This window comes from Cydia amplana, chromosome 8, assembly GCF_948474715.1.
Source record: "Cydia amplana chromosome 8, ilCydAmpl1.1, whole genome shotgun sequence".
NCBI lineage: Eukaryota > Metazoa > Arthropoda > Insecta > Lepidoptera > Tortricidae > Cydia > Cydia amplana.
Genome location: NC_086076.1, coordinates 4107481 through 4135358, shown reverse-complemented (window position 1 = coordinate 4135358; position 27878 = coordinate 4107481). Strand labels below are relative to the sequence as shown.

Here is a 27878-nt window from a genome sequence, read left to right as displayed (position 1 = left end):
CATGAAACGCCGGCATTTCATGATCTGCCTAGCGCGACCATCAGCCATATCGTGCAAACCTCAAGGTGTGATATTCCTAGGCAGATCATGACACGCCGGCATTTCATGATCTGCCTAGCGACCACCAGCCATATGGAGCAAACCTCAATGGGTGATATTCCTAGGCAGATCATGAAACGCCGGCATTTCATGATCTGCCTAGCGACCACCAGCCATATCGTGCAAACCTCAATGGATGATATTCCTAGGCAGATCATGAAACGCCGGCATTTCATGATCTGCCTAGCGACCACCAGCCATATCGTGCAAAACTCAATGGGTGATATTCCTAGGCAGATCATGAAACGCCGGCATTTCATGATCTGCCTAGCGACCACCAGCCATATCGTGCAAGCCTCAATGGGTGATATTCCTAGGCAGATCATGAAACGCCGGCATTTCATGATCTGCCTAGCGACCACCAGCCATATCGAGCAAACCTCAAGGGGTGATATTCCTAGGCAGATCATGAAACGCCGGCATTTCATGATCTACCTAGCGACCACCAGCCATATCGAGCAAACCTCAAGGCTCAAACGGAACGTAAACTTGTATTAAAAGGTACGATCTGGCAACACTGGACTCGGACGCAGCGCCATATAGAATGCAGCGCCACCAGTGGCAAAAAATGCAATTATTTTAAGATGCGATCGGTATGAATGAAGCTAGGAATTCGACGAATACATTGCTCCCATCGATCTGCCGAATCTTTTATAAGACAGATTGTGATATGCCTTAGTTAATTTTAGTCATATCATGAAATGGCGGCGTTTCATGATATGCCTAGGAATATCTCATCAATTATTTTACGATGCGCCCGGTATGAAGTTAGGAATATCAACGAATACATTGGTCTGACCGATCTGCCGCCTCTTTTATAAGGCAGATCGTGATATGCCTAGGTTAATCTTAGTCAGATCATGAAATGGCGGCGTTTCATGATATGCCTAGGAATATCTCGATATGCCCGATTTTACGATCTGCCGCCGACATCTATAATAATAAAGAATGTCTGAACCCCTAGTGTAGATTTCATTCGATAGCGTGACGTGTAGTTTGCGTTCACACGCAGGTACTTACTTAGGCACTTATTATAATCAACATACCTATGTATATATTCTTTAAAAAAAAATACGAATTGAGAACTTCCTCCTTTTTTCAAGCCGTTTAAAAAAATATACGTGCTAAATACTTTTGTGTCCTGTCTTCAATATTAGTAATAAACAGGCTCTTTATTTACCTTTGTAAAAATATTTGCGAATAAAATAAATCTCCGTATTACTTCCCTTTCATTGTGTCTGCTTCCTGGGACTCTAATTATAAATTTGCGAAAAACCGCCCTCGCAAAAAACAATTCGAAATCGTTGTAACCGTTTAAATCAACCAATCACGACGGCAAAAACAATTGGAAGGTAAAAAACGGAGGTCGCATTCTAATTGCTTATAGGAGGCGAGTAGAGGAGTTAGAACCAGAATAAAGTAGTTTTTATTCAAATTTGAACAACCTAAGTTAAAGTTTTATTTCGGTTGCCACTGGCCGGAAGAAGCGCTGAATCGGGAGTCATGGAGAACCAGGGGAGAGGCCTTTGCCCAGCAGTGGGACACACAAATAGGCTAAGAAAAAAAAAAAAACGGGTTGCACTCCGGGAGTGCCGATAGAAGTGAAAACTCACCTCACTATGTTACCGACGCTCGGTAACACGATCATACGTTTAGCGGAGGTATTCCATTTATTATATATTATTATCATTCTCAAATAAGATCACACTTTTTCATTGATATGTTAATTGATTTAAATGCCACCTAAATTATGAGTGGCCACCTTACGGGGCTCACGGTCACGTGATCGCCTTACGCTGTCTCGAGTTTATCATTTTTTCCCCACCTCAAAAAGTGCCCAGCGCCGCTAAAGAAGTTTTCACTTCAAAAACACAGCCCCCATACAACTCTGCAAGAATCGCCAATGTTATAGATGATGTTTCTGGCTGAAAAATGACAATGTTTACACTGACATAACAAATTAATAACCTGTTATTACAATCAGAATACGCCGCCAAGTCGCTCAAGAAGACGCCCGCTGTTCAACCCGCTAGAAAGCGGGAGTTGCCTTATTAACCCCTCATCTGCCTTGTCCCGTATCCATCCCAGACAATTTCGACTGTAATGAACAGTCGCAAGGTTATTAATTCAGTAGCAAATTTTTGATACTGGCGTTTGAGGGGTAAATATCCAATTCAGCAAATGTTCATCCTGATGAACATAACCTTTGATCCTCTTTTTTATTTATTTTATTTTTCCTAATCTATTAAAGGGCTATTCAGGGTCGTGGAAGATTGATCTCACTACTCGAGCATCTCACTCTTCAGTGTAAGGCCTGAGTGGACGCTCGAAGCGGAGCGTTCGGCGGGGCGTGCAGCGTGGCGTCGGGCTCACAAGTAATGTGAGCAGCGTGCACTAAGGCCGCTTCTATACGCTTGCATTTGTTTAACATGCACGCCGCACGCCCCGCCCCGCTGCACGCCTAACTCGAGCGTCCACTCAGGCCTTACACTTACACTTACACATTGTATAGTTACAATGGTTAATTCAAGAACTTGATTCACCTGTACTCGCGTAACAAATGAAATCGCACGAACAGACCAGGAAAATAGGAGGGAAGAAAATCTTTATTATAACGCTTTGTTTCGTGATTAAAATCGTTTCGAGGGAATCATTAGCCTAATAGCGTTAATGAAGAAAAAAAGCCCCTTTTTAGAACAATATTGATAAAAGCTTTATTTTAGACCCTTTATTGGTAGGGTCAGAGCTCGATTAATTGAGAGGAAGAATTTTATCTAGCGCTATTGTGCCTTAACCACAGGGCGGACACACCATACATCAAAAATCATTTGCATGTATATGTGTGCACGGCACGTCTGTACACGCGTCATTGTGTATGTGTGGGTAAGTCGCTTTACCGAGAGCACGCCAGAAGTCCGCCAGATTCATGTCGCGTTGCGAGCACGGGGCGAGGTAATGCGAGTCGGGGCGGGGCGGTGCGTGGCCGTTCTGTATGATGATACTATTACTTATTCTGTGCCTTAACATAAAGCTATTTCACTTGTAAAATACTACGCCAGGATCACTCCTTTATATCCTCCATTTTATTTGAACCGGCAACATCGGTAATAAAAGGCCGATCATCTTTGGACGAAGTTCGTTTGTACAGTCGCCATCAGATATATCGGAGCGGCCAAGGTGCTCACAAATATCTGAACACGCCTCTATTATCAAGGCGCTAGAGTGCGTGTTCAGATATTTTGAGCACCTTGCCCGCTCTGATATATCTGATGGCGACTGTACTTACATATGAATCGGTGCATTAAGGTGCCGTTCGGATTTAGACTGCAGCATTGCAGCGCGACATTTAATAGATAACAATTAGTCTAACAAATGTAACTGTTAGAAAATAATTCAACGATGGCAGATACTTCCGGAACGTTGTTTCATCCACTATTGATTCTGACTGTACCTGCGTAGATCGTAAATTTGCTGTTTTGTTTTCAGTAGCAGGCCAGAATGCTGAAATGTTAGATCGGAAAACATTTTAAGGCTTTTGAGTTGAGCGGAGCTTGGTCCAGTAAAATATAATAGCACATAGCCAATCTATGAAAATTTGGGACTTTCACGTCCAATTATCAAACGCAAAAACTGCACGTCCTTACAAATCCTGGCCAATTCTTTAATTATTTTTTAAGTATCATTCGCGCCAGTCAAAGAATTTAATTCTCTACTCATTTTATACTTTGTCATAATAACAATAGTATGAGGTCTCTAGCGACTTTCACATTGATTGTCACTGTGGAAAGGTAGGTACGAAATTAGTCGAAAACTGAATTCTTTGACTATACATGTATCAGCGTGACCGTGGAGCAAGGGCGAATAATAATAAAATGTCACCACGATTTCCCTCGGGTTTGAATTGAGATACTACAGTTTCAGATTTGATCTTATGTGGTTTGGTCAGTGCTCACACTCTAATTATGTTCAGAGTTTCGTATACGAAACTGAATAGTCCGGCCTCAGATCACTTATCTTTAAGATGTAGCATTGAAGGCAGCTCAGCAGTAAAGTAACTATGTATGCGTTATTAAAGTAAAAATCCAATTGAGGAGACAAGACGGTAAATAAACCGGCCAAGTGCGAGTCGGACTCGCGCACGGAGGGTTCCGCACCATCAACAAAAAATAGAGCAAAACAAGCAAAAAAACAAGCAAAAAGACGGTCACCCATCCAAGTAGGTACTGACCCCACCCGACGTTGCTTAACTTCGGTCAAAAATCACTTTTGTTGTTTGGGAGCCCCACTTAAATCTTTATTTTATTCTGTTTTTAGTATTTTTGTTGTCATAGCGGCAACAGAAATACATCATCTGTGAAAATTTCAACTGTCTAGACGGTTCGTGAGATACAGCCTGGTGACAGACGGACGGACGGACGGACGGACGGACAGCGGAGTCTTAGTAATAGGGTCCCGTTTTTACCCTTTGGGTACGGAACCCTAAAAACTAAAAAGAAGCTTCTTCCTACATATTTAGTACTATCAATATTGTGAAATCTCACTGTAGTTTTATTTTTATGTTTAAGTTTAAGGTTAATAATGCTAAGTCTAGAGGGGTAGTCTGCAGACTCCGCCGTATGCAAGTCAAGTTCTATAGGGGTAGCAAAGGGGGGTTAGATTAATTAAATTGTTTTCAACAGTAAGCAATAGTTTGATGTGAAGTTACTGCATCCGTGCGGCTACTAACTTAGATGCTTCACGAGTTCTACTATATAACCGGACCATTATACTTGTACGGTCAGCAGCAGAAGTTGCTAAGCGGGCCAGGTGTTCAAAATCATCTGAATAAGAGCGTGTCGAGGTAATTTTGAACACTTCGCACGCTTAGTAAATAGTAACTTCTGCTGCTGACTGTATCAAACAAATAATACAATTGTAAGGCGAATTTAACCTACTTACTTAAGCGCCACTTGCACCATCCCCTAACCCGGGTTTAAGCGGTTAAACCGTTAATCCAGTGTCAAATTATACTGGTAATCATGGTAACTCCAGGTTTAACTGGTTAACCCCGGGTTAGTGGAATGGCGCAAGTGGCTCTAAATTAGCCGTTTGAAAACTTTGCAAGTATATATTCGCCAGTAAAGGTAAACCGTTCCGATTTAGACTATACCAGCATTGCTGCAGCAGCGTATTGTTACTGCCGAAAGCATTGCCGCCGTAAATGGCAAAATCGATGTGGACACACTTTTTAATACAATTCACAATACTGCCTTAAACCACGTGTAATTAAATAGTCGTAACGGCCATTGAAAAACCAGTAAGGTATTTTATATCAGTAGTATGAAAACACTATTAACTATAAAATAGTAAATGATTTTTTGTGGTGAAAAACAGATCTTAAAGAATTAAACCCAGAGTCTTAAAGATAATCGACTATAGAACCATTCAGATCGATAGTCAATGAATTAAAACAAAAGAGTGGGCACCTACTGTCTAAAAATAGCCTTAAAAATGGATTAGATTAAATAAATCTACTCGTACCTATTAAAACGGATTATATCGCGTATATTGAATTTATTTACAGCGTCCGTGGTCAACGGATAACGGATTAGATTAAGCAAAAAATAATTTTCATCAGATGAATCAATAGTCAATAAAATATCGGTGAGCTCGATTTTGGTTCACATCCCTATCTATAATAAGGGTATGTACCTATATAAGCAACGTACTCATAGATTCTACAAATCTACATGCTTTGTTAACACAGAGGCTAATATCGATTGCCGTCAGACAGTCCTCAAATATCAAGCTAAGATTTGCCTTCAAGCTATAAACTAACATAGATCTATTCAAGATAGCTAACAATGTTGCTGACAGGTTTATTACATTTAAGATGTATTGAGACAATGTGGCCATTCCACTGTCAACAGTAGTTTAATAAATCATCAAAGGCCTTTGCACCCCTGACCCGTTTTGTCTTGGACGCGACTCATATATTGCAAACCGATATAGTTCTCCAAAATATAATAATATATTTATTTCAGAAAAAAAACGTCTCAAGCGAATTAGTGGCAAAGTAATTTTATGCAAATCATGTTCTGTATTAGATTTTACTTTTAAATGATACATATTAAATAAAGTTCATGTGGATTTGATTTGTGATGTAATTTTATAAATAGCATAGAGAAATACAGTAAGACAAGAGTGCTCACTCCATACATCAGTTCAGACTAATAATTTCAGTGTCTACATCTAGCATCGAGTAGCGGAACTATCAGTACTGCTACATCTATTGTCACGTAGCAGTACTGATAGTTCCGCTACTCGATGCTAGATGCTAATAGTCTTTTTGCTACTAAAACTGATGTATGGAGTGAGCACTCTATGTATTTTTTTCTCTATGTAAATAGTTACCTAGTATTTTCCTTGTGTTGTTGTGGTGAAAAATAATGTGTTTCACTCGGTACCTAGCAAAACTTTCTTAACTCGTACTCTGAATCCCGCAACGCTCAAAATTCAATTTTTCGAACCACTCGCTATGTTCGTGGTACAATTTTTATTTCACTTGCTTGGGTATATTAGCACGAGGGGTTAACCAACAACATTGTAGAACAAAATAACTATTTATTCATACTATTTCGCTGCCCGCTTTTTTTAATGTTATACATGTAGTACTTAATTGTAGAGCCTTTTCCTATATAAATATTGCTTGTATAATATAAATACAGAATGACGTAGGTAGTCTTCTCAGAAATCGGATCTCGTAGGTACCATAAACTTGAGTAAAAGTGCTCAACTACATTTAAATCGCAAATCCGAGGTGCAACTTCGAAACTTTGCCGTTTTACACTTTGTTTGCACCTTAACTTCGTTAAATATTGCTTTTCCTTTGAAATGGCAATAAACATTATATAAACGAAGTTAGCTTAAGGGCTCATTTAGACGGTGCGAGAACTCGCATGCAAGTTTCATTACATTGCGGGTTTTGATCGGTCGGTTAAATTGGACGTAACCAACAGTCCTCAATGTAACTAAAATCGCATGCGAGTTCGCGCGCCGCCTAAATCAGCCCTAAGGCGCGGTATGTTGGGGCCGATTTTTGGTAGGTATTTTAATCGAGGATTTTTGTTTTTGATTTAAATTATTTAATATACATCCAGCCAGAAATTGCATGGGCATTTTATTAAGTCGATATACCTAATTGATTGTAACAATTATTTCCAGTTGAAATGATACAAAAATTAAAATATCCTCCAGCCAGCGAGTTTTTTTCAGCAGCAGGCTCTATAAATCCCTGATAGAGCAAGGATGGTTTCTTTAATTCAAATATCAATTATGATCAACCTATTTGTAAATGACTGACAGTTTTTACTTTTTACACAGTCATCATACTTTTTTTTTATAGCCTATATTGTGTCCCACTGCTGGGCAAAGGCCTCCCCTGTCTTTCGCCACTCGTCACGGCTTTGTGCATGCTCCCGCCAGTCGCCACAGAATGAGTCCAGGTCATTTCGCCATCTCATTTTTGGTCTGCCTCTGCCTCGGGTGATCTGTGGTGCCCATTCGGTCGCTATTTTGGCCCATCTGTCCGGGTGCAGATATGTCCCGCCCAATCCCACTTGAGTCATCATACTATTGGTTGTTTTAAATTAAGACTTTCTATATATATATATTGACCTTAATCAGATGTACATAATAATCTCACGTGATTATTTCCATACATTATTTCAGTGTCGATTAGTATTTTTTAGAAACGATCGTCAATTGGCAAGTCTTTTGGCTTGATCGTTTTGAACTAATGAATCGTCACTTTTGCGCTGTCCAAAATACTGGACACAATTTTTGACTCTCTTTTTGTATTTTTTCTTAACCAGAATCATTGATACTATTGACCGGCGGGGAGAGGGTTCAACTCACGACCTTCCGTGATTTTTGCTAAATTAAGACGAAACAGGTATTTTAGGTAAATATACCCGTCTCGCTTACGGAAGCGGCTCCTAAAACTAGTGCGATAAGGACAAGGCGAAAAATCCTGCGTAAAAATCTCAATAATCGAGGTTAACTCCTCCAAAACTTAGCATAGTCAATTAGGCCATATTGGTCATTTTTGAAGGGCTCTAGCGCCTTAAAAAACAAAAATATCAAAAAAAGCAAAACGGTCCGACACACATATTGACAATATTAATCTGTGTTGAAAAAATCATCGCTCCAGCTTTAAAACCCACGGAGGAAACAGTCGAGTACGTTTGTATGGAGAAATGACCACTCCTGTTGCCTCTTAAGGGTTAAAGGCACTTTACAAGAAACCCATTTAAAAACACAAGTAACGATTTATTATGTCGGTACCCGTGTACCGACTCAATGGGGCGTTTAGAACCACAGCGGGGAATTTTTATTTCTCGCTGTAAACACTCGCAGAATACGCAGAAAGCAAACCAATTCCACTCTACAATTCAAATATTTGCCGCAAACGACTTGCACTGCAATTTGCCTCAGAACTTTCAGTTGGAATGGGACTGCATCTCGGTAACTAAGCAAATAATATCGAAGTTTTCGGTGAATGTGTCTATCATGGCAATGATGGGTGGCCAGTCAAAATATAGACACGTTAAAATAACCCCAAACATTTTATATTATAAATGCGAATGTATCATCACTCTGTCTGTCTCTCTGTATTTTTTTCTGTAACAAACCACTACCGATTTAGATGAAAAATTTCAAGGAGACAGTTTGAATCTCGAGGAAGCATATACGTTTTATTTATGACGTTAAATGGAAGTAATTAAAGATAGTTTTATTTAGTATCATTATATTTTTTCTATTTGGAAGTAAAAAAAAAATTTTTATTTTCAAACTTTAAGGTATTGTATTTTTTTATTATTCCCATATTTTTTTAAATTTCCAATGTATGTATTTTCTATCTATTTAACTAGATTTAGTTATAAAATTCAACATGTGTCAATTACCCTATTATGACGTATAAATAACACTTGCACTGTCTGGGCTATCAAAATTACTGCCAACTTAGCTGGGTCTAATTCTAGTTACCGAATATATCTTGCAACTTATCTTGAATTTTGACCAAAATCGATAAAGAGTAGGTACTTTGCTCTGGTCCTCACAAAAGGCGCATACTTCTTATCCCGGTTACCTATTTCTAAATTATTTATATAAGCTAAATGCCATTTGAAATTAATTACTACTATGTAAATAAATTTTGGACCATTATCCGTATCGATATTTAAGGCCTTGTACAATTTTATGGAAAGTAACGGTTCCTCTGAATGTTTTACAGTAAGCTTCAAAAGTAGCGTATCTGACTATGCTTCAAAAGTATTTGCCATTATCTAATAGCATAAAAATATATAATATGTACAAAAAATATATAACTACGCGAAATACACAGATATAGGTACCTCTATTTCAAAAAGTATCTGACTTTTGGTGTGTTGTTTCATCCTCTACTAGTGATGCTGACTGGTCGTGCCATAATTATGCAGGTAAACCGTGAAATGAGACAATATGTGGTTGATTACACGCGTGTAGACACGTCCCGGCGGCTCGTGGACACGTGTCGAGACAGTCATGTCGTGTCGATTTGTAATCAGGAAGCTGATTCTAAGTTTTAAATCGGATAAGGTTTTGATAATGATTTGATATGTTGGCACGAATTTGAATTAGGACCATAGTTGTGTGATGTGGACTAAAGTTACCAGAATTTACGGAAATCGAGATTTTTCGTAGCGCATCTCGTTTAAGGCCATAGAGACTTTACACTTATGACTTGAGCTAATCACACAAATAAATGCTTCTTCTATCTATAGGAATAGTTTAGCTATGTCAGCTCATATTCAAGTGCGCGTGCACCGCGATATGAGCTGACTAGCCAAAAGCTTAGGTATAGCTTTAAGGAACTACGGGACGCCAGTCCCGCTCGAACCTTTGTACGATCAACTCGATTGTTTTAATATACGGAGTTAATAAGAAAAGTGATTATGGGTCCAATTCGGATTTTGAAATAGACATCTACTAGATATCTTTTAGACGTCACCAAGATCCGATAACGATATGTTTAAGATCTAACCTGTCAAATTTGACGTTTCTGCGATTCTGGAGATACTCTTGAACGATTTCCACAAGATATGACTTAGAGATCCCATTCACATCTAATAGATATCTAACACTAGCTAACGTAAAAGTGACATTGGTTGCCCGAATTGAGCTGCAAAACAGAACTAGTTGAAATCTAAACTATAACGTATCTAGAATAGATCTAGTACGTGTTGTCTCTTGTGAATATCTTGAAGTTCGAATACGGCAGTATCATTCCATACCAAATAGGTCACCCAGCAATTATATGTATAGAAGTAGAACACACTTCTAAACTTCCAAGATTAGAAGTCATGATGATCGATTTCATATGGGGTCACTAGACCAGACACATAATTTTTTTGTAACCTAAGCGAAGTGAATAATTAGTTCGTAAAATCACCAAAAATAATACCTATTATTTATACTCAACACTTACCAGGTACTCGCATCGCTAGGACCTCCAAATTACAACCCATAAAATGGACTTTTTTGTTGCATAATCTGTATTTTCGTGTCGGTTGACAAAATGACAATTTCATAGTCACATGTATGTTAGAACCGCCAAGTCAACACGATGCATCGTCAATATCGCCATACACTAAATATTACCTCTGCCGCTGGGATATACAGAACAAACAGCGAAACAGCCGCCGGAGGCAAATATTTGACTGATAGCTGCGCAGAGCATTCAAGCAGGTCTATTTGTGACACAGTTGCGGTGCAATAGCGATTTAAGGCTATCTCTCAGTTGTTTGATGTTTGAACTAAGTGCAATTTTGGAATTCATCGTAGTTCGATGGTCGAACTAAGTGGAATTTTAGAATTCCTCGTGGTGCGGTAACGAAACTAAGTGGACTATAAAATTTCTTAGCAACCATTGACTTATATCTCAGGACGGGCCTTACGTGCACTAAAAATGGTACTAGTTCAGCGGTGTCACTCACGAATAATACCATTCGAGCCAATCGTATCGTGTAGTCTAACGCAACTAGTTGCGACCATCGTGCGCGTGTTGCGAACTCATCAACCAATCGCGTTGCAGCGTTTTCACTCCGCTGTACTGGCCCCATTCATGCTCCATTTTTATTGCCCGTAAGGCTAGTCCTGAGATATATATATGTCAATGTTAGCAACATACTAGCTACTACACAAATGTGTGTGATAGCTGTGTAACACTTGTAAGTGAAGCAACAACAAAATAGTGTGAAATACTGTTCAAAGTTCCATATACACCAATCACAAAACGACATCCATTGCCTAAGTGCATACGTGAACACTCACCTATATCCACTCCATGGGTTGTGCAATATCGATGTTTTATAGCAAATGCCCTGCCACTTCGGCAGAAATCCCTACATTGACTGCCCGTTCGGGATTTAGAGGCTAGCGCAGCATTCCAAGTTTACACCGTTTCAGTAAGGTTTCCGAACGTGATTTCGTAGCTGGGGTTTATGCGTCCCTATATTTACGCATACGAAGATTTGCGGAAATGTTATGCTGGCTTAAATTTATTCTCCGTTTTGAAATTACTGGCTATTACGGGTTTCCGTTTTTCAGAGAAGACTAAACAATTCATGGGTACTGTTTATGTATCATTATTTTATCTAGTGTTTATTTCTTCAACTAATCTAATTTAAATTTATTCTAGTACATATTTAATTTAGTCCTATGCGCTATTTTAAGGCTGCGTTTCGACCAAAGATTAGCGAGGATGCTGCGTTGCGAGGGATGTTTTTAAGAACCAATAGAACTGCACGCTAGCGAGGAAAACAAATGAAGTGATTTCTATTGGTTCTTAACAAACATCTCTGGTTGAAACAGCCTTAGAACCCTAGTATCTATAAACCGACCGATGGTACTAGTAGCCTCAGTATTATAATACACTTCTAACTGCTCGGCCTCTCGTGCCCAGCACCGATGCGATCGACGGTCGCTTCTCATTGCGTCATCAATTCTGCTCACTTGCTTCACGGAGTCCACGGACAAGATGCAACCCACCTAGATGCTACTAATGGCTACATAGTAATGCGAAAATCCTACCTGCTCGGTCTCTAGTGCCCAGCACTGACGCGATCTGCGGTCGCTCCTCATTGATCACGAGTTCTGCTCGCTCGCTGTACACTGAGTGCACAGAAGAGATGCACGTCAGACGTAGCTGGCCGCGTTCGAAGCTATCTGGACGCACCATGAAGGACAACTGGCTTACTGATGCCACCTGGAGAAAAAAAATTGAAATAGAAAAATGTTTTCAGCACGACAAAATAGTTACAGCCATATTCGAACTTTTGACACTTGTTTGACACTGACATATCCATTCCACATCGTTTAAATCTCTAGTATTTGGCTTAACTTAAAGTTCGAATATGGCCGTTAATTTTTCACTTAAGTTTACTCTCTACCTAAGGTCCATCAAGATGATAACTACGACTCTTTTGCGTTCGGCAAAGGAATATTTTTTGTGTCAAAATATGACTGTAGTTATCAAAATTCTGTAATTATTCAATGCGTAGCTATGCGTCCTCCATGTTAATACAATGAGGGAGTCGCACAAGGCAAATATACCCAGGGTGCAATAGTGGTTCACTTATCTTAATAGTTTAAAAACAAAGTAAACCAAGTTGTTTCCGGCTTGCTCGACAGCTATACCTATATGTATTAGTATGTATGTATGACGCGCTGCAAGGAAGGGCATTACACATTCTCTGTCATCTCAAATAATTAACAATATTAATATGTAGATTGTCACAGTTTTAGTGAAAACGCATTCGGAAAAATGAAATTTATCGAATGATTTGAGTACTTCATCAATAGGCGAGAGTATCTCCTGGCAGCCTAGCAAAGATGACAATCGTTGATGGAAAACGCCGATCAAAACATAAATCATGTACCTATGGAAATAATCACGTGACTTTTCGTAGCATCTGTCATTCCGATACGTTTAACTTTTGTCATTTGTCGACGCATGAATATTTTTGGCTAGGCTCCTGTACTGTTCACGATAATATAATATATGGTCTTGTATTATTAACATGCAAAAAATTAGTGAAAACATATATAAGATCATGTATGTTCGCATTTAATTGATTCGCATTTCTATTGGTTATTCTGTGGCGAACATATATCACCTTGTTGGACGTCACTCTCGTGGGTATCGGGTCCGTGGCATCCTCGTCTAGGGACAAATCAGGCTGTCTCGGCGTCGGCAACACCACTGTGTCTTGGCTTGGGAGCAATTCACCTTCCTGGGGACGAACACATTTATCATTAACTAGCGACCCGCCCCAGCTTCGCACGGGTTAACGAATTATACATAAACCTTCCTCTTGAATCACTCTATCTATTAAAAAAAAGCGGCCAAGTGCGAGTCGGACTCGCCCATGAAGGGTTCCGTATTTAGGAGATTTTGACGTATTAAAAAAAAAACTACTTACTAGATCTCGTTCAAACCAATTTTCGGTGGAAGTTTACATGGTAATGTACATCATATATTTTTTTATCATTCTCTTATTTTAGAAGTTCCAGGGGGGGGGGGGACACACATTTTACCACTTTGGAAGTGTCTCTCGCGCAAACTATTCAGTTTAGAAAAAAATGATATTAGAAACCTCAATATCATTTTTGAAGACCTATCCATAGATACCCCACACGTACGGGTTTGATGAAAAAAAAATTTTTGAGTTTCAGTTCTAAGTATGGGGACCCCCCAAAATTAATTGTTTTTTTTTTCTATTTTAGTATGAAATCTTAATGCGGTTGACAGAATACATCTACTTACCAAGTTACAACATTATAGTTTCGGAAAAAAGTGGACGGACGGACAGACAGACGGACAGACGGACGGACAGACAGACAGACAGTTTTTTGCCATTTGGCTACGGAACCCTAAAAACCGCATCAAAATCCGTTGTGTAGTTTTAAATATCTAAACATACATACATAGGGACAGACAGCGGGAAGCGACTTTGTTTTATACTATGTAGTGATTAAAATACCTACCTGCACCAAAGAAAGCTCGTTGCAATTTTAATTTTACTATTTTCCTTATATTTCATATAAAACTTGCAGTTATGTTTATGGTACTGCGAACATGAACGCGAAATTGGAATCCATTCACACTTATAAAAGTTAGAAATGTTTAAAGTAAGCAAATTTAAGAACAGGGCCCGGGCCTTAGTACTATTATCTTACTATCTTAAATCATTAAGGGTCACTTGCACCATTCACTAACCCGGGGTTAACAGGTTAAACCTGGACTTACCATGGTTACCAGTACAATTTGACACTAGGTTAACTGTTTAGTCGGTTAACCCTGGGTTAGTGGCACTAATACGTAGATTTCCGAAGACTGCCCAACTCGTCGATTGTTTTTTTTACACCCACGGAGTTATTTGTCAGAATTCCTTTTAAACATTTCCTTACACCCCATAGGTATAAACAATCTAGGTAGTAGGTACCTCAATCAACGCTATTAATGACCGAATCCGTAAAGCGCTAAATAAATACGATAGGAAATGTAACTTGCCCAACTAAACCCTGAGCCGAAGGTAGAGTGTTTGCTGATACAAATTAGAGCGGGATCGGTTTTACAGGTGCGCTAGTGGCAGAGTGAAACGAGTACTTACTTCTGAGATAAAGGTAATATTCAGAAAGGAAAATCGCGTCATTTACATAAAAGTGACATTCGGATGGCTGCAGCAGGATTACTGTCGTAGCGTTGACAGGGGCAATTTCAATGTCAATTTCCTTGAAAAATTGCGTTGATTTGGTAGTCGCATTACCGCTGCGATTAGAAATTCCATCACTCGTAGGTATAAGAACGTTGACAGTGACATTGGCCGTGTCAACGGTGTACGAGTATCGTAACAGTAATGCTGTTGCAGCCATTACCCGAATGTAAAAAAAAGGAATTTATAGAAAACGCCCGCATCAATGTATCTAAACACAGCATTATGCAATGTGCCAGTCTCAGACTCAGTCGAACCCACGATAAATTTGGGGCTATGTACTTGGTGGCAGTATCTAAAGAGTCTTTACCTACCACATCATGGGATATATTTTACTCTGACTCATTTATATAAAGAAAAAAAAAATTACATGCAAAGCTTGCATTGAAGAGTAAATAGTGACAGGATGTATACCTATACATTGTGCCATTTAGTCCCACGGAATAACATCACAGTCCCAAAGATAAACTACTCCTATCTATTCACTTTGTTGAAGTGGGTCGTCAAAAGGAGGCTGTTAACGGTTTTAATTCTACTAAGTGCCCGTAAATTTTACAGTGAAACGTGACAGATAAATGAATTTGGCAGTGGGTAACAGGATTGTTTTTCCAATCACACAGGATATCTGGGAATGTTAGACGGATAGCGGGAATATTATGTTGATTTGTCAAAGACGCATGCGGCGCTAACTTCATTCATATTATCTACTGCATGCAGGGTAACTACTTAAATATAGGGTGCCACGAGTAATAAGGGTTGAACGAACGCCACACTGTACCCTTTTTTTGAAGAACCAGATACTGTACTCCATTAATAAATAATAGTTGAGTTCTCCTCGTCAGGTTGTATACATTCTACAATGAAAGAGTTCGCAGAAGAATCATTTGGGTTCCAGGTTATAAAGATAGGAATAAGCGTTATACTTAACACAAATAAGGCATAAAAATCCAGAGATAATTATGTTTCTCTTGGATCTGACATAAAATAATAAATTCGCACCTGTACAGTGTCCACAAAAGGGCCGAAAGCCTTCCACGGGCTGAATATGATGTTGTTGTTCTCGTCTCCGGGCGGAGAGCTGCGGTACGGCGAGTCTATGGACACGGCGGGGCTTGGCAGGATGCGCTGCTGGATTACTGGCTTCCCCTGGATCTGGAACAATGATAATAAGATAAGAAACACCTTGAGAGACTCCGTCGGTTCCTCTCTCTGAGGCCCTGACTACCGGCAGCTTGACACTTTTTCGCCAAGCGAATAAGCTTTGCTAGCCAGTGGGACAATGCCACCAGATTTTCTGCTATAATATATATATATACATTCATGCAACAATTTTAAAATTTAAACGAGAAGTTTAATAAAAAAATACTTTAATGAATACTATAATCTGTGTCATTTTATTTTGTAAATAATTACTTATTGATGTAAGAGGAACTCGAAAGAGAGCTGAATAAAATAACCCAATTCTATGGATATGCCACCGCCTCAACAAGCGAGATATAAAAAATTCCAAGTATTTCAATATCATACGTATCGGGTAGGTATTTATTTGACACTCATGTCAAAGTATCTGGAAATAAAATTGGAACCGATCAATCAATCTGTCCGTTTCACGCGTCGAACAAGTAAATTAGGTAGCTATTTTGCTTGAACCCTAAAAACATGTTTAATAAAATGAAGGTAGACGGCGTATTATAGGTAATAGGGAAATGGAGAAACGTGTTTCAAAGATACACGTTGGCGCATAACAGAAGCCACAGACTAAAATAAGTAACGCAATATGAAGCGTTTGCAAAGAGCGCATGGTGGCAAGTCGCAACCCATATTATGTGCAATTTTACTTACAAAATGCTAGCTACAACGCGATCAGCACTATTGAGTTGCATTGCATTCTATGTTCATCCCTAGAACTCAACTAGGTATTGTAATTTTTTTTAAAGTTTAGTTCACTTTTTAAGTTTTATTAGTGGAACAGAACACGGCATGCTGTGTTTCTGTTTGACCGTCACTTTATCTAAATCAAATTTTTGACGTAGGTATATTAAAATTAGTATAAGGCCGTATGTCACCCAAAACCGGTCCTAGATTCCCAATGTAGTTTTGGAGGTTACCATTTTGTTAAATGCCTATTTTTATTTTTATTTACCACTTCGTTGGCATGATTTATTATACATCCATGACAATTTTAGTTTTCTAGGATTAACAATCACGGAGCATAGCATCGGACGGACAGACAGACAGACGGACATGGCGAAACTATAAATGTTCCTAGTTGACTACGGAACCCTAAAAATAAGGCTGTGTGTGAGAATCCTACACATCGACAAAACACGACGTCGATAATGAAAATACTACTTATTTAGTTCGTGAAATATTGCGTTCGAAAATATTCGTTCTCATTAAAGTTTTATATTTATCGACGAAATGAGGACACGATGATGATGATGAGGTCTAAGGACACGATGTGCTGTCTTTAATTTCATTTTCAAAAGCAAGGAGAAAAGTCTTTGAAATTAGAAATGAAATCATACGTCTTATTTTCCAATGAAACTTCTCTCGCAAGGTTTTTCTCGGCATATCGTAATATTTGTTAAAACAGCAGCTTCACGGCGTGTTGAACAAAACTCGCAATATATTTCCCGTGGAGGAACAAAAACATTCAATAAGGTAGAATGAGCTTTAACAAATCCAGCTGCGTAAACACACGGAAAATTATCAATACACTTGATTTTCACATGAAATACAAGTTAGATAATCAAGGTTCTAACTAAAAATGATAATAATAGTCTTAAGTTTGTATTAGTAAAGAATTGTATATGGAGGAGACAGTAAGAGTTACATTAAAAGCGGCCAAGTGCGAGTCGGACTCGCCCATGAAGGGTTCCGTATTTAGGCGATTTATGACGTATAAAAAAAAACTACTTACTAGATCTCGTTCAAACCAATTTTCGGTGAAAGTTTACATGGTAATGTACATCATATATTTTTTTTAGTTTTATCATTCTCTTATTTTAGAAGTTACGGGGGGGGGGACACACATTTTACCACTTTGGAAGTGTCTCTCGCGCAAACTATTCAGTTTAGAAAAAAATGATATTAGGAACCTCAATATCATTTTTGAAGACCTATCCATAGATACTCCACACGTATGGGTTTGATGAAAAAAAAAATTTTGAGTTTCAGGTCGAAGTATGGGGAACCCCAAAAATTTATTCTTTTTTTTCTATTTTTGTGTGAAAATCTTAATGCGGTTCACAGAATACATCTACTTACCAAGTTTCAACAGTATAGTTCTTATAGTTTCGGAGAAAAGTGGCTGTGACATACGGACGGACAGACAGACGGACAGACAGACAGACAGACATGACGAATCTATAAGGGTTCCGTTTTTTGCCATTTGGCTACGGAACCCTAAAAAAGAGTTTAAAAGGGCACGGAACTGATCAGGGTGAAAAAGGTAGTTGGAGAGAAAGGTTTTAATAAAAAGGTAAAAATTCAGGGGTAGGTTACTTTATTTTCCAGTCGAATACAAGTCTATATGGCACTTTACAGACAATTTAGAGTTGGAAAAGGTTTAGGCGAACTAAAATTGATTGACATACGTTTTTTGTAAACGATTATTTTTGTTACAAGCTTTCATTGTGGTAAATTTTTGTCTGCAAGTAGGCCTCAAGGGCTATTTTGTAAGTCATGAAACATAGCAACATTTATACTCATAAATACAACAACAATAACCTGGGTAAACATTATACTTTCATAAAATAAATTTAATTAATGACACTTTATGCCTTTATTAGTTTTCGACACTAAATAAAATTAGTTTACTTATATCAAAGAGCTGATCTTAATTGCCAGACGGTCAACAAAACAGGTTTTAAATGAGAGCTATATTTACAATCTTTCATTAATTTTATCTTTTGCGAAGTTTATTGATTTTCATAAATTTTATAAGCAATAATCCTTGTTTAATATATGTAGATAACGAATTATTGTCCTATTAGGTAAATATAGTTTTTTATGTAGGTACTAGTTGTTTTACTTTGTAGTATACTAAATAACAGCTCGACTGTTACATTGGTTTGCATTGGTTTACGCGATAAAGTCGTTGTGAATAATATGAGTAAAAATCGTGAAAGTTTAAATCAGTGTTAAGACTGTTAAGGTGACAATCCATTTCCAACCGCAGCTGCACTACTGTTCATTTTACTATGGAAATTGAGAGTAACAGCGACGCGTTCAGTACCAGTAGTGCAGCTGCGGTCAGAAATGGAATGTTACCCTTAGGCACGAAATGTTGACTTCCCATAACACATTTGAATTTTGCGTCTTTTTCTAATGACAAGATGGGTATCTTTCAGTAATCTATTATCTATTGGTGGCAAGGTTCGTATCTAAAATATTTTACATGGGCCAGAGTTCATATCACATTGTCACAGAACCTCATATCGCTAGATTTATATGACAGATAAGTCAAAAGGTCCACGATGGACGTGACGTCACGAGGTCACCGCTAGGGCTGTCACTTGCACACAATTCGATATTAAATTGTCGCATTACCATGATTATCTTACCACATACGTTTGTCTGTATTTGTCTAGTTACGCTCAAATGCTATTGCTATGTACTAATTAACGTATGAGTACAATTTATGTCATATCATAGGAAACAAATTGAAAATGTCATTTGCTGTGTGTGTTAAATGCTATTAGGTACTTATCAAATATGAATGTCAAAGTGACATATCCAATTTAACACTATCAAGGGCATATGGCGTAAGTAATTATCTTTGTGTAGCCAAATTGGATTCGAAAATGAGGTTGGTGCATGTTACTTTTAACAGGTATGTTTGGTCGCTTCGCCGATCTTTTTAGCCTGGTCCGTAATAACTCGACCTACTAAGTCTATGAATCTGTATTAAAATATTTGACCGACTTCAAGAAAATAAAGCTGGTTCTTTATTTCGAATGTGGCTAGTTGGATTTTTTTATTCAACTGTTATTGAATTGTTTTACTGAACAGGCTATATTTTAAATACCCTATCATTCGAGCCCTAAATTCCAATGGGCAACAGGATGAATAGAGGAAGAAAGAATGAAAAAATAAGATTACAACCCTAAGAGACACATCCCTATTTCGCTGACAGGCGCTGTCACAACAACTCGCAACGTGACTCCACGCGTGTCACCGACAGTTTCTGAAACGGTAATACCTATTTCAAGTACATTTTTTGACAGAAATTGGGCAAGAAGAAGCAAGTCAAATTTTGTATCCACAGACATAATATAATAAACAAAGCTTCTAAATCTAAGGGGGGCTCCCATACAACAAACACGATTTTTTTGCACTATTTTTTGTTGATGGTGCGGAACCCTCCGTGCGCGAGTCCGACTCGCACTTGGTCGGTTTTTTGTGTTATGTGGTCGCAGTTTTTTAACATATAATAGTCTGTTTTTCGAAGGCAAAAAAGTGAAAAATACTGAGAGCTTCGTTTAAGTATATAATATTTTGTCGCCGCCCCAACAGATATGTTACCAGAGAGAACAAATTGAGAGATCACTAGAACGTTCGCAACTTTTTATTAGAAATAGGTTTGCTGGTTCATGGCGCGATAAAAAAGAGAATGAAGTAGGTAACATGATAAATCGGCGACATCCATCTCGATAAACCGATTTCTAGTGATGTGAAACGAGTGGATATCGATAGACGATAACACACTGATGTAATGACATCAGTGTGTTATCGTCTATCGATATCCACTCGTCGTACCAAAACTACATCTACTTAATGAAGTAGATGTAGTTTTGGTACGATGGATAATAGTAGATTATTTTAGTTTCACAAATAAAAACTAAAATAATCTGAAATAAGATGAACATTTTTGAAACATTCTTTCAAAATTCAATTTTCCAATGAAATTATAAGGTAATCGAGACCATTTCCTTCAATCCAATTAATTATGAAACCGCTGCCGTAGTCCACCGCGGTATCTGACAACTAGACTCTGCCAGCAACTTCGTCTGCGTGGAATAATTATGATGATGATGATTAATGAAATCTATCGTATATCATAAAAAAGGGAAAGGTCCCGAGCCTCAAAATATCTCTCCATACCAAATTGTATCCAAATCGGTTCAGCGGTGTAAGCGTGAAGAGGTAACAGACAGACAGAGTTTTATTTCGCATTTATAATATAAATTATAAGTAGGGGTTCGTTAACTCTATCGCAAGGACAAGAGCCCGTACCATGAGTCACTGACAGTGTCAAAACTGACATTTACGCTATCGAGAACGTAATTTACTTTCTATACATCTCGTTTGCAATAATATGCGAGTACGAGCGAGATGTATAGAAAGTAAATTACGTTCTCGACGGCGTTTATGTCAGTGACAAACTGATGGTAGCCGTAAAAGTAGCTTAGGTAGCTAAGACCGTTACTAGTACAGCGAAGCTATACGCAGGTATATGAGACGTACCAGTCCGCAAATTATTTGTCCAACAAGAACACATTTCTTAAACCAACAACTAAACGGATAAGGAGCAAAAAAGCCTTCACAACCGGACTCGACAGTTATTTTAGCGGCAAGCGCTCGTGACAACGGCACGCGCGATGAGACGTGTGATGCGTGACGTGTGACGTGCGGTGACGTGCGCGTCGACGTGTTGATTTAGATCTAGGAATTATTGCAGTAATTGGAATTGTTATCACATTCACAGTCACCACACGAGATTATTACGCCTTTTTAGGATCTAAATTGGTTGTTCCATACTTACGCTATGGATGTCCTATTTAACTAGCACCCTAAATGGCGTCACAATCACGGAGCATGACTGTACGTTGCGTAAAATGTGTAAAAACTCATTGTTGCACGCGTCAATAAAAGATAACTCCGTACACGGCGGGAAGAAGTTGATAACTGGCGGGAAAAAAATGGAAGAAATTTGAACCTTATGTAATTTATTTTAAGTTCAAATTTCTTCAACAAAATATCTCGAGTTATCAACTTCTTCCCGCCATGTACGGAACTATTCAGTGTTGTGTCAGGGATAAAATCTATATTTTTATTTTGATACTATTTTAAAGATCGCTTCCGCTGATTAGTGCATGCGACAAGAAGTAAAAGTGAAAACCGCGCCAAAAATGGTAAACGATCGTCAAGATCGTATCAAAACTAATTAGATAAGCAGATTAAACTCATTTTGCGAAAAATATAATATATTCGATAACGCTCAAAACGGTTTCCGCAAGAACCGCTCCACGACATTAGCCACCTACGCATATACAAACGAAATTTTAAATATTCTAAATAATAAAGAATACGCTTTAGGCATTTTGCTTGACATGACGAAGGCGTATGAAAAAGTAAATTACGATATTCTACTGCACAAACTCTACGGCGTGGGAGTCCGTGGCATTACACATGGATGGTTTAAATCATATTTAAAAAACAGAACCCAGTATGTCGAGATTGAACACATACACAAAAATTCGCGAGAGATTCGTACTGTCAGGTCTGAAGTTCAACCAGTAACGGATTCCATCCCTCAGGGGAGTGTGATTGGATGCGTACTCTTCATTATATATATAAACGACCTACCTAAAATATTTAAAGAACCGTGTGTCATGTTTGCTGATGACTGCTCTCTATTGGTTTCATGTAAAAATAATGAAATTATTAACGAAAAACTATACGAAATCATGTCTAATGTTGTACTTTGGATGAAAGACCATAACCTTGAGATCAATTTTTCTAAAACAAAATTAATGCAATTTAGGCCTCATCAGAAACCAGATTTAGATGTAGATTTTACTTTTGATAATACCAAAATTGACTGCGTTTCGACATTTTCTCTTCTTGGTATAACAATAGACTGTAATATAAACTGGAAAGCCCATATCCAGAAAATAAAAACAAAACTAAGCCAATTTATTTATGCATTAAGGGAACTTAAAAAGTCAACAAACATCCACACAGCTATGGTGGCATATTATTCGTTTGCATACGCATGGCTTTCTTACGGAGTTAATTTGTGGGGAAATAGTACTGATGTTCAAGAACTATTTATTCTACAGAAGAAATGCGTTAGGATAATTGTAAATATTAAACAATTGGATAGCTGTAAACCCCACTTCCAAAGTTTAAGAATCCTAACTTTGCCATGTATCTACATATTTGAAATGTGTAAATTCGTGAAAAAGCATCCAGAGTTATACTCTACATTTGGTGATGTGCCACGTCGATATGAATCACGTTATAAAAACAACTTGCTTCAAACGTCATCAAAATTACAACTTCATAGAAATGGACCATACTCTATGTCAATACGAATTTACAATAATTTACCTGAAGTACTAAAATCTGAAGAAAATGATAACAAATTTAAAAAAGCTCTAAAAAATTACTTAATTGAAAATGCTTTTTACACCGTTAATGAATACTTAAACTCATCCTAACATCAAAATGTTTACAATAACTATACAAAGTCCTAGCCATAACCATGATATAATATTATGTTCACCTCCAACCCAAATTTTAATACCTACCTAACTACCGTATTGTTATTTTATATTTACCTTGACAATTTTACAAATGCTTTATACAAATGTTTTACTAAATTATTTTACAATATTTTACCATTTTTACCATTATTATTAAAATTGTAATTAATTTCATGTTATACCTTTTAAATTTTATTTTGTATTGACAACAGTTTTATCTTTATTTTATCTAAAAATACAAATGAATTGTGTAGCTACTGGTAGAAAAATGAATGTATAATTATTGCTACTGAAATCTAGATTAGGAAAAATTAAAACCTTATTTTGCTAAGCCCTATCCGGGTCCTAGTAGTTATGTACCTATGTGCCTACCTAGCATTAAGTTGCATGTGCCCACTGTACCTACTTGGTTGCAAATAAACATTGAAATTGAAATTGAATTGAAATTGAAATTGAAATTGAAAACCAGTTCAAAGCCATGACAAGTTGTTAAATCAGAATCGGGTCCTAGAAAAGCCTATGCAGGCCTATAGTTAACATTTCTATAACACGGCGCGTATATTATGTGCATTAAGCTGCAGAGATAACTGACCCCCTTTCAAACAAGTTTCTATACAGGGGGTCAGTTATCTATCCATCTTACTGAACAACTTGTACTATGGGGCCAACCCTGAAATCGCAAAGAGAAATTCTTCTTGTCATACATTACGTCGAATCCGATGTTAATATTTTCTATGGAATAGAAGATTTTATTGTCGCGACCACAGAACATATTAAAGAGGTTAGAATGGCTATCGCGCACAGTTAGTATCGGAACCGGTGACGCCGCTCGTTCCTCTCCACATTTACTAACACTCGCGAAATGGTAGTAAAAACTAGCTCGCTCCTTGTGTGCGTGGTGAATGGATACGCCTCCTTTAACCTGTCGAATCCCACGATATGACGTCACCATAAGCGATCTGGCTCATATATGAGCCGTGGGAGCTGACAGATTAAACAGATTTGACGTCTGGCTTCTTAATCTGAACGTTATTGTGGCGCAAAAAGGCATGTTTACTTCATTTTCGGTCAGCGCGGGCGAGTAGCGTGCGAGCGTTTGCTCAAAACCCCGCGGCGACACGTACCCTGCTCGCATCGCCATTCTACTTGGGTCGCGACTTTGTGGTTGGCTTCATAGTAAAACTTGTTGATGATCTACATATTCACCACTCAGAGTATGGCCACCCTGTATCTATACTAATATTATAAATGCGAAAGTGTGTCGGTCTGTCTGTCGGTTACCTCTTAACGCTTAAACCGCTGAACCGATTTAGTTGGGTATGGAGATTGCTTGAGTCCCGGGGAGGACACGCTGCCGTATTCGAACTTCAAGATATTCACAAGAGACAACACGTACTAGATCTATTCTAGATACGTTATAGTTTAGATTTCAACTAGTTCTCTTTTGCAGCGCAATTCGGGCAACCAATGTCACTTTTACGTTAGATAGAGTTAGATATATTGGGGTGTAGGTGGGGGTAGGTACGTAGTTCAGGTGTGCGACGCTGGGCTCACAATGCCTACCCCCTCAAGTCTATCATACACGTCCCCGTCGTCTATGGCTCTGCCGCCGCAGGCCATGGACGAACCCATCCCACTTGTGGGGTGGGTCGTACACCCTGGTAATGCTGGTGGTCGGTCGGGCGTCGCACATTCCATCTGCCCCGGACCACCAGTAGCTGAGTATGAAGGCGACGTCGTAACCCATGAGGACCTAAAAACCCGAGTGGGGTACGACACACTCTGGAGAGTCCTGTACGGCGTGGCTAGCAATATGATCCCGATCAATTTGCTAGCTATGCTATGCGGACCTCCGTCATAACCCATGAGGACCTAAAAACCCGAATGGGATATGACACATTCTGGAGAGTTCGCACGGCATAGCTAGCAAAATGACTTAGGTCAATTTGCTATCTATACTAAGCGGACCTCCGTCATAACCCGTGAGGACCTAAAAACCCGAGCGGGGTATGACACACTCTGGAGTGTCTGTATGACATGGCTAGCAATAGGATTTCGGTCATATTGCTAGCTATGCTATACGGACCTCCCGGTTCCGCCTAAGGTGTAGGTGACTTAGGCGGACTACACTCACCTGCCTGCGTAAGTCCTGCGCAGTAGAGCGCCGTAAGCGGGGATGCAGGAGTCCTGGGGGCCGAGGCCTGCAGGGGGTCGGGGTTAGTTATCCCCTGTAGGCCAATATGTCCTTTTTGGTCCGAATTTCCGGCGAAACGGTGGCCCTGCAACTAGCCACTGCAGGGTATTGGACACGCGTCCCGTACGGTCGAGGTGGTACGGTCCGCAGGCGAGGTGTGGGGAGGGGCGTCCTCTGGGAGGATGCCAGGGGCTCGGCCATGCTGACGGGGCAAGGGCGCGTGGAACCACTGGGGGAGATAGGATCGTCTCTCTCAGCCACGTGTCTGCAGCTCCCGATGTCGCGCATGAGTCTCACCTCAACACACCTATATCTCTTGGGTAGTCCTGGTGTCCAAAGTGACATCCCCAAAGGTGCGGGCTCCATGGAGGGTGGGAAGCTCGAGAGGTGAAAATTACACAAACAACAACATGGATGATATAAGATCCCAAACCCCGCGGGTACTGGAAGGTACCCCAACACCGGAGGGTAACGGGGCAGTTTCGGCTGTTCCGGTAACCTCCACCCACACACAACAACACACAACACAACACGGAGCAGGAGCTGTCCCGACAGTTCCCCCCTCCTCAACACGTGCCTACAGGGAGGCTCAGGCAACCCTGCCAGGCACCACTACAAACAGACACACACACAATACACACCGGCCCCGGGGCGGAGCTGGCTCGACAGTACCGCCTCGCAAGGGGCAGGCCGCAACAGGAGGAAGAGCCGCCGGGAAACCGAAGGCACGCATACCTGTTGCGCTGACACCCAGACCAGGGGGCCCGGTGCCGCAGCGCCAGGCCCTACTGCCAACACCGGGGACATCCACAGGTGCTGTTCCGCCAGGGGGTAAGCCCCCTGCCACGGAGCAGACCCTAGTGATGGAACCGGTGCTGGACCCCGTTTCTGCTCAGCTGGAGGCGGGATGGACCGTACAAGTGTCCAGGAAGGCGCGGAGATGGAAGCCCGATAAACGGGTGACAACTCCTGTACCCCCGCCTCCCCCTGTTACAGCTGCGGCTAAGCCGCACAAGCTTAACAGGAAGCAGAGACGGAGGCGAAGAGAGAGGCAAGCCGCTCTCAACAACACCGTCCAGGCGCCACCTCAAGGCGCCCCTGGGAAGGGCCAGGCGCAGGCAGCAGCTGGGTCACCAGCAGCGAACCGTGCCCCTCCCCAGGAAAAGAGGGTGAAGGCCAAGACCAAGGGGGAGAGTAAGCAGGGAGCCCAGTCTTCTGCCAAGAGGGCTCGTCTTGACGAGACCATATCTCCCAGAGGCGAGCCTAAGAGGCAGAGGACTGGACTGCCTGGAGAAACCCCCCCTGCCGACTACGCAGAGGCTGCAAAGGCTGACCTGCTGGTGGCGGTGACCACTGCCACCTCGGGTCACCTGACCTCACAGCAGTCGGATGAGGTCCAGAGGCAACTGCTAGCCCTGCTCTCGCAGGAAGCTAGACAACCCACTGCAAGCCTTCCCGTAGGCCCACTCTTCAGGGGCAAGCCTGTATGGGCTAACGGCTCCCTGAGACTGTGGTGCGAGAACCAGGCTACACTGGTGTGGCTCAAGCGCAGCGTGGCTACCATCACCCTCGACAAGGGGGAGAAGGTGGTAGTCAAGCGCCAGAGCGAGGTGCCCAGAAGGGTACGCTGCGGGATCCTGTTCCCGGGTGTCTGGGAGGACTTTGGCGAGGTAGGCCGAGCTCTCCGGTACCAGAACCCGTGGGCGGAAATAGACCGCTGGCTGCTCAACCGGCGAGAGGTGCAGGGAACGGAAACGTTCGCTGTCGTCAGTGTGCCGGACGCCGGCTCGGCTTTATGCTGGGCTCGGTGTACGTGAAGTTTGAGGGGGCACGGGGGAAATTCAGGGAGCAACCGCCCCCCAGCAGCGCTATCGACACCGACAGTGCAGCTGATACACCTGCCGAGCCCATGGACACTCACCCGGCGACACAGGCACCTGTGGAAGTAGTCCAGGAGCCTGAGTCGCAAGCCCCAGTGCAGTCTCATTCCGTCTCCGAGAAGGACGAAGAAGAACTTCTTCGTGACTCCTCGGAGAGTGAAGGGGAATGCGCGCAGGGGCTAGGTAAGCTGGCCATCGGCAAGGAGGGGGAGGAGCCGATGTCGGCGGAGGAGGGTGATCCTGGTGGAGGAGCTCCCTTCGCCAATTGGTAAGTTCCTCCAAGCCAACCTCCACCACAGCGAAACGGCGACGGCTCAGATCCGGAAGTGGTTGGAGGTCAACACTACAGCCGTAATCCTGATCCAGGAACCGTGGGTCAGAAGAGGCTCTGTCTGCGGTCTCCGTAACTTAGGAG

At 40.5% G+C, this 27878-nt stretch overlaps 1 protein-coding gene across 1 annotated transcript in view; it reads right to left on the bottom strand.

Moving 5' to 3' along the window:
- Nucleotides 1-27878, bottom strand: part of LOC134650006 (uncharacterized) — a 261157-nt gene that overhangs the window by 45136 nt on the left and 188143 nt on the right. The window contains exons 5-7 of the mRNA XM_063504821.1: nt 15894-16046; nt 13296-13412; nt 12211-12385 (exon numbers count right to left, since the gene is read on the bottom strand). Of these exons, the coding sequence (XP_063360891.1) occupies nt 12211-12385; nt 13296-13412; nt 15894-16046 (445 nt within the window). The remainder of the gene's footprint in view (nt 1-12210; nt 12386-13295; nt 13413-15893; nt 16047-27878) is intronic.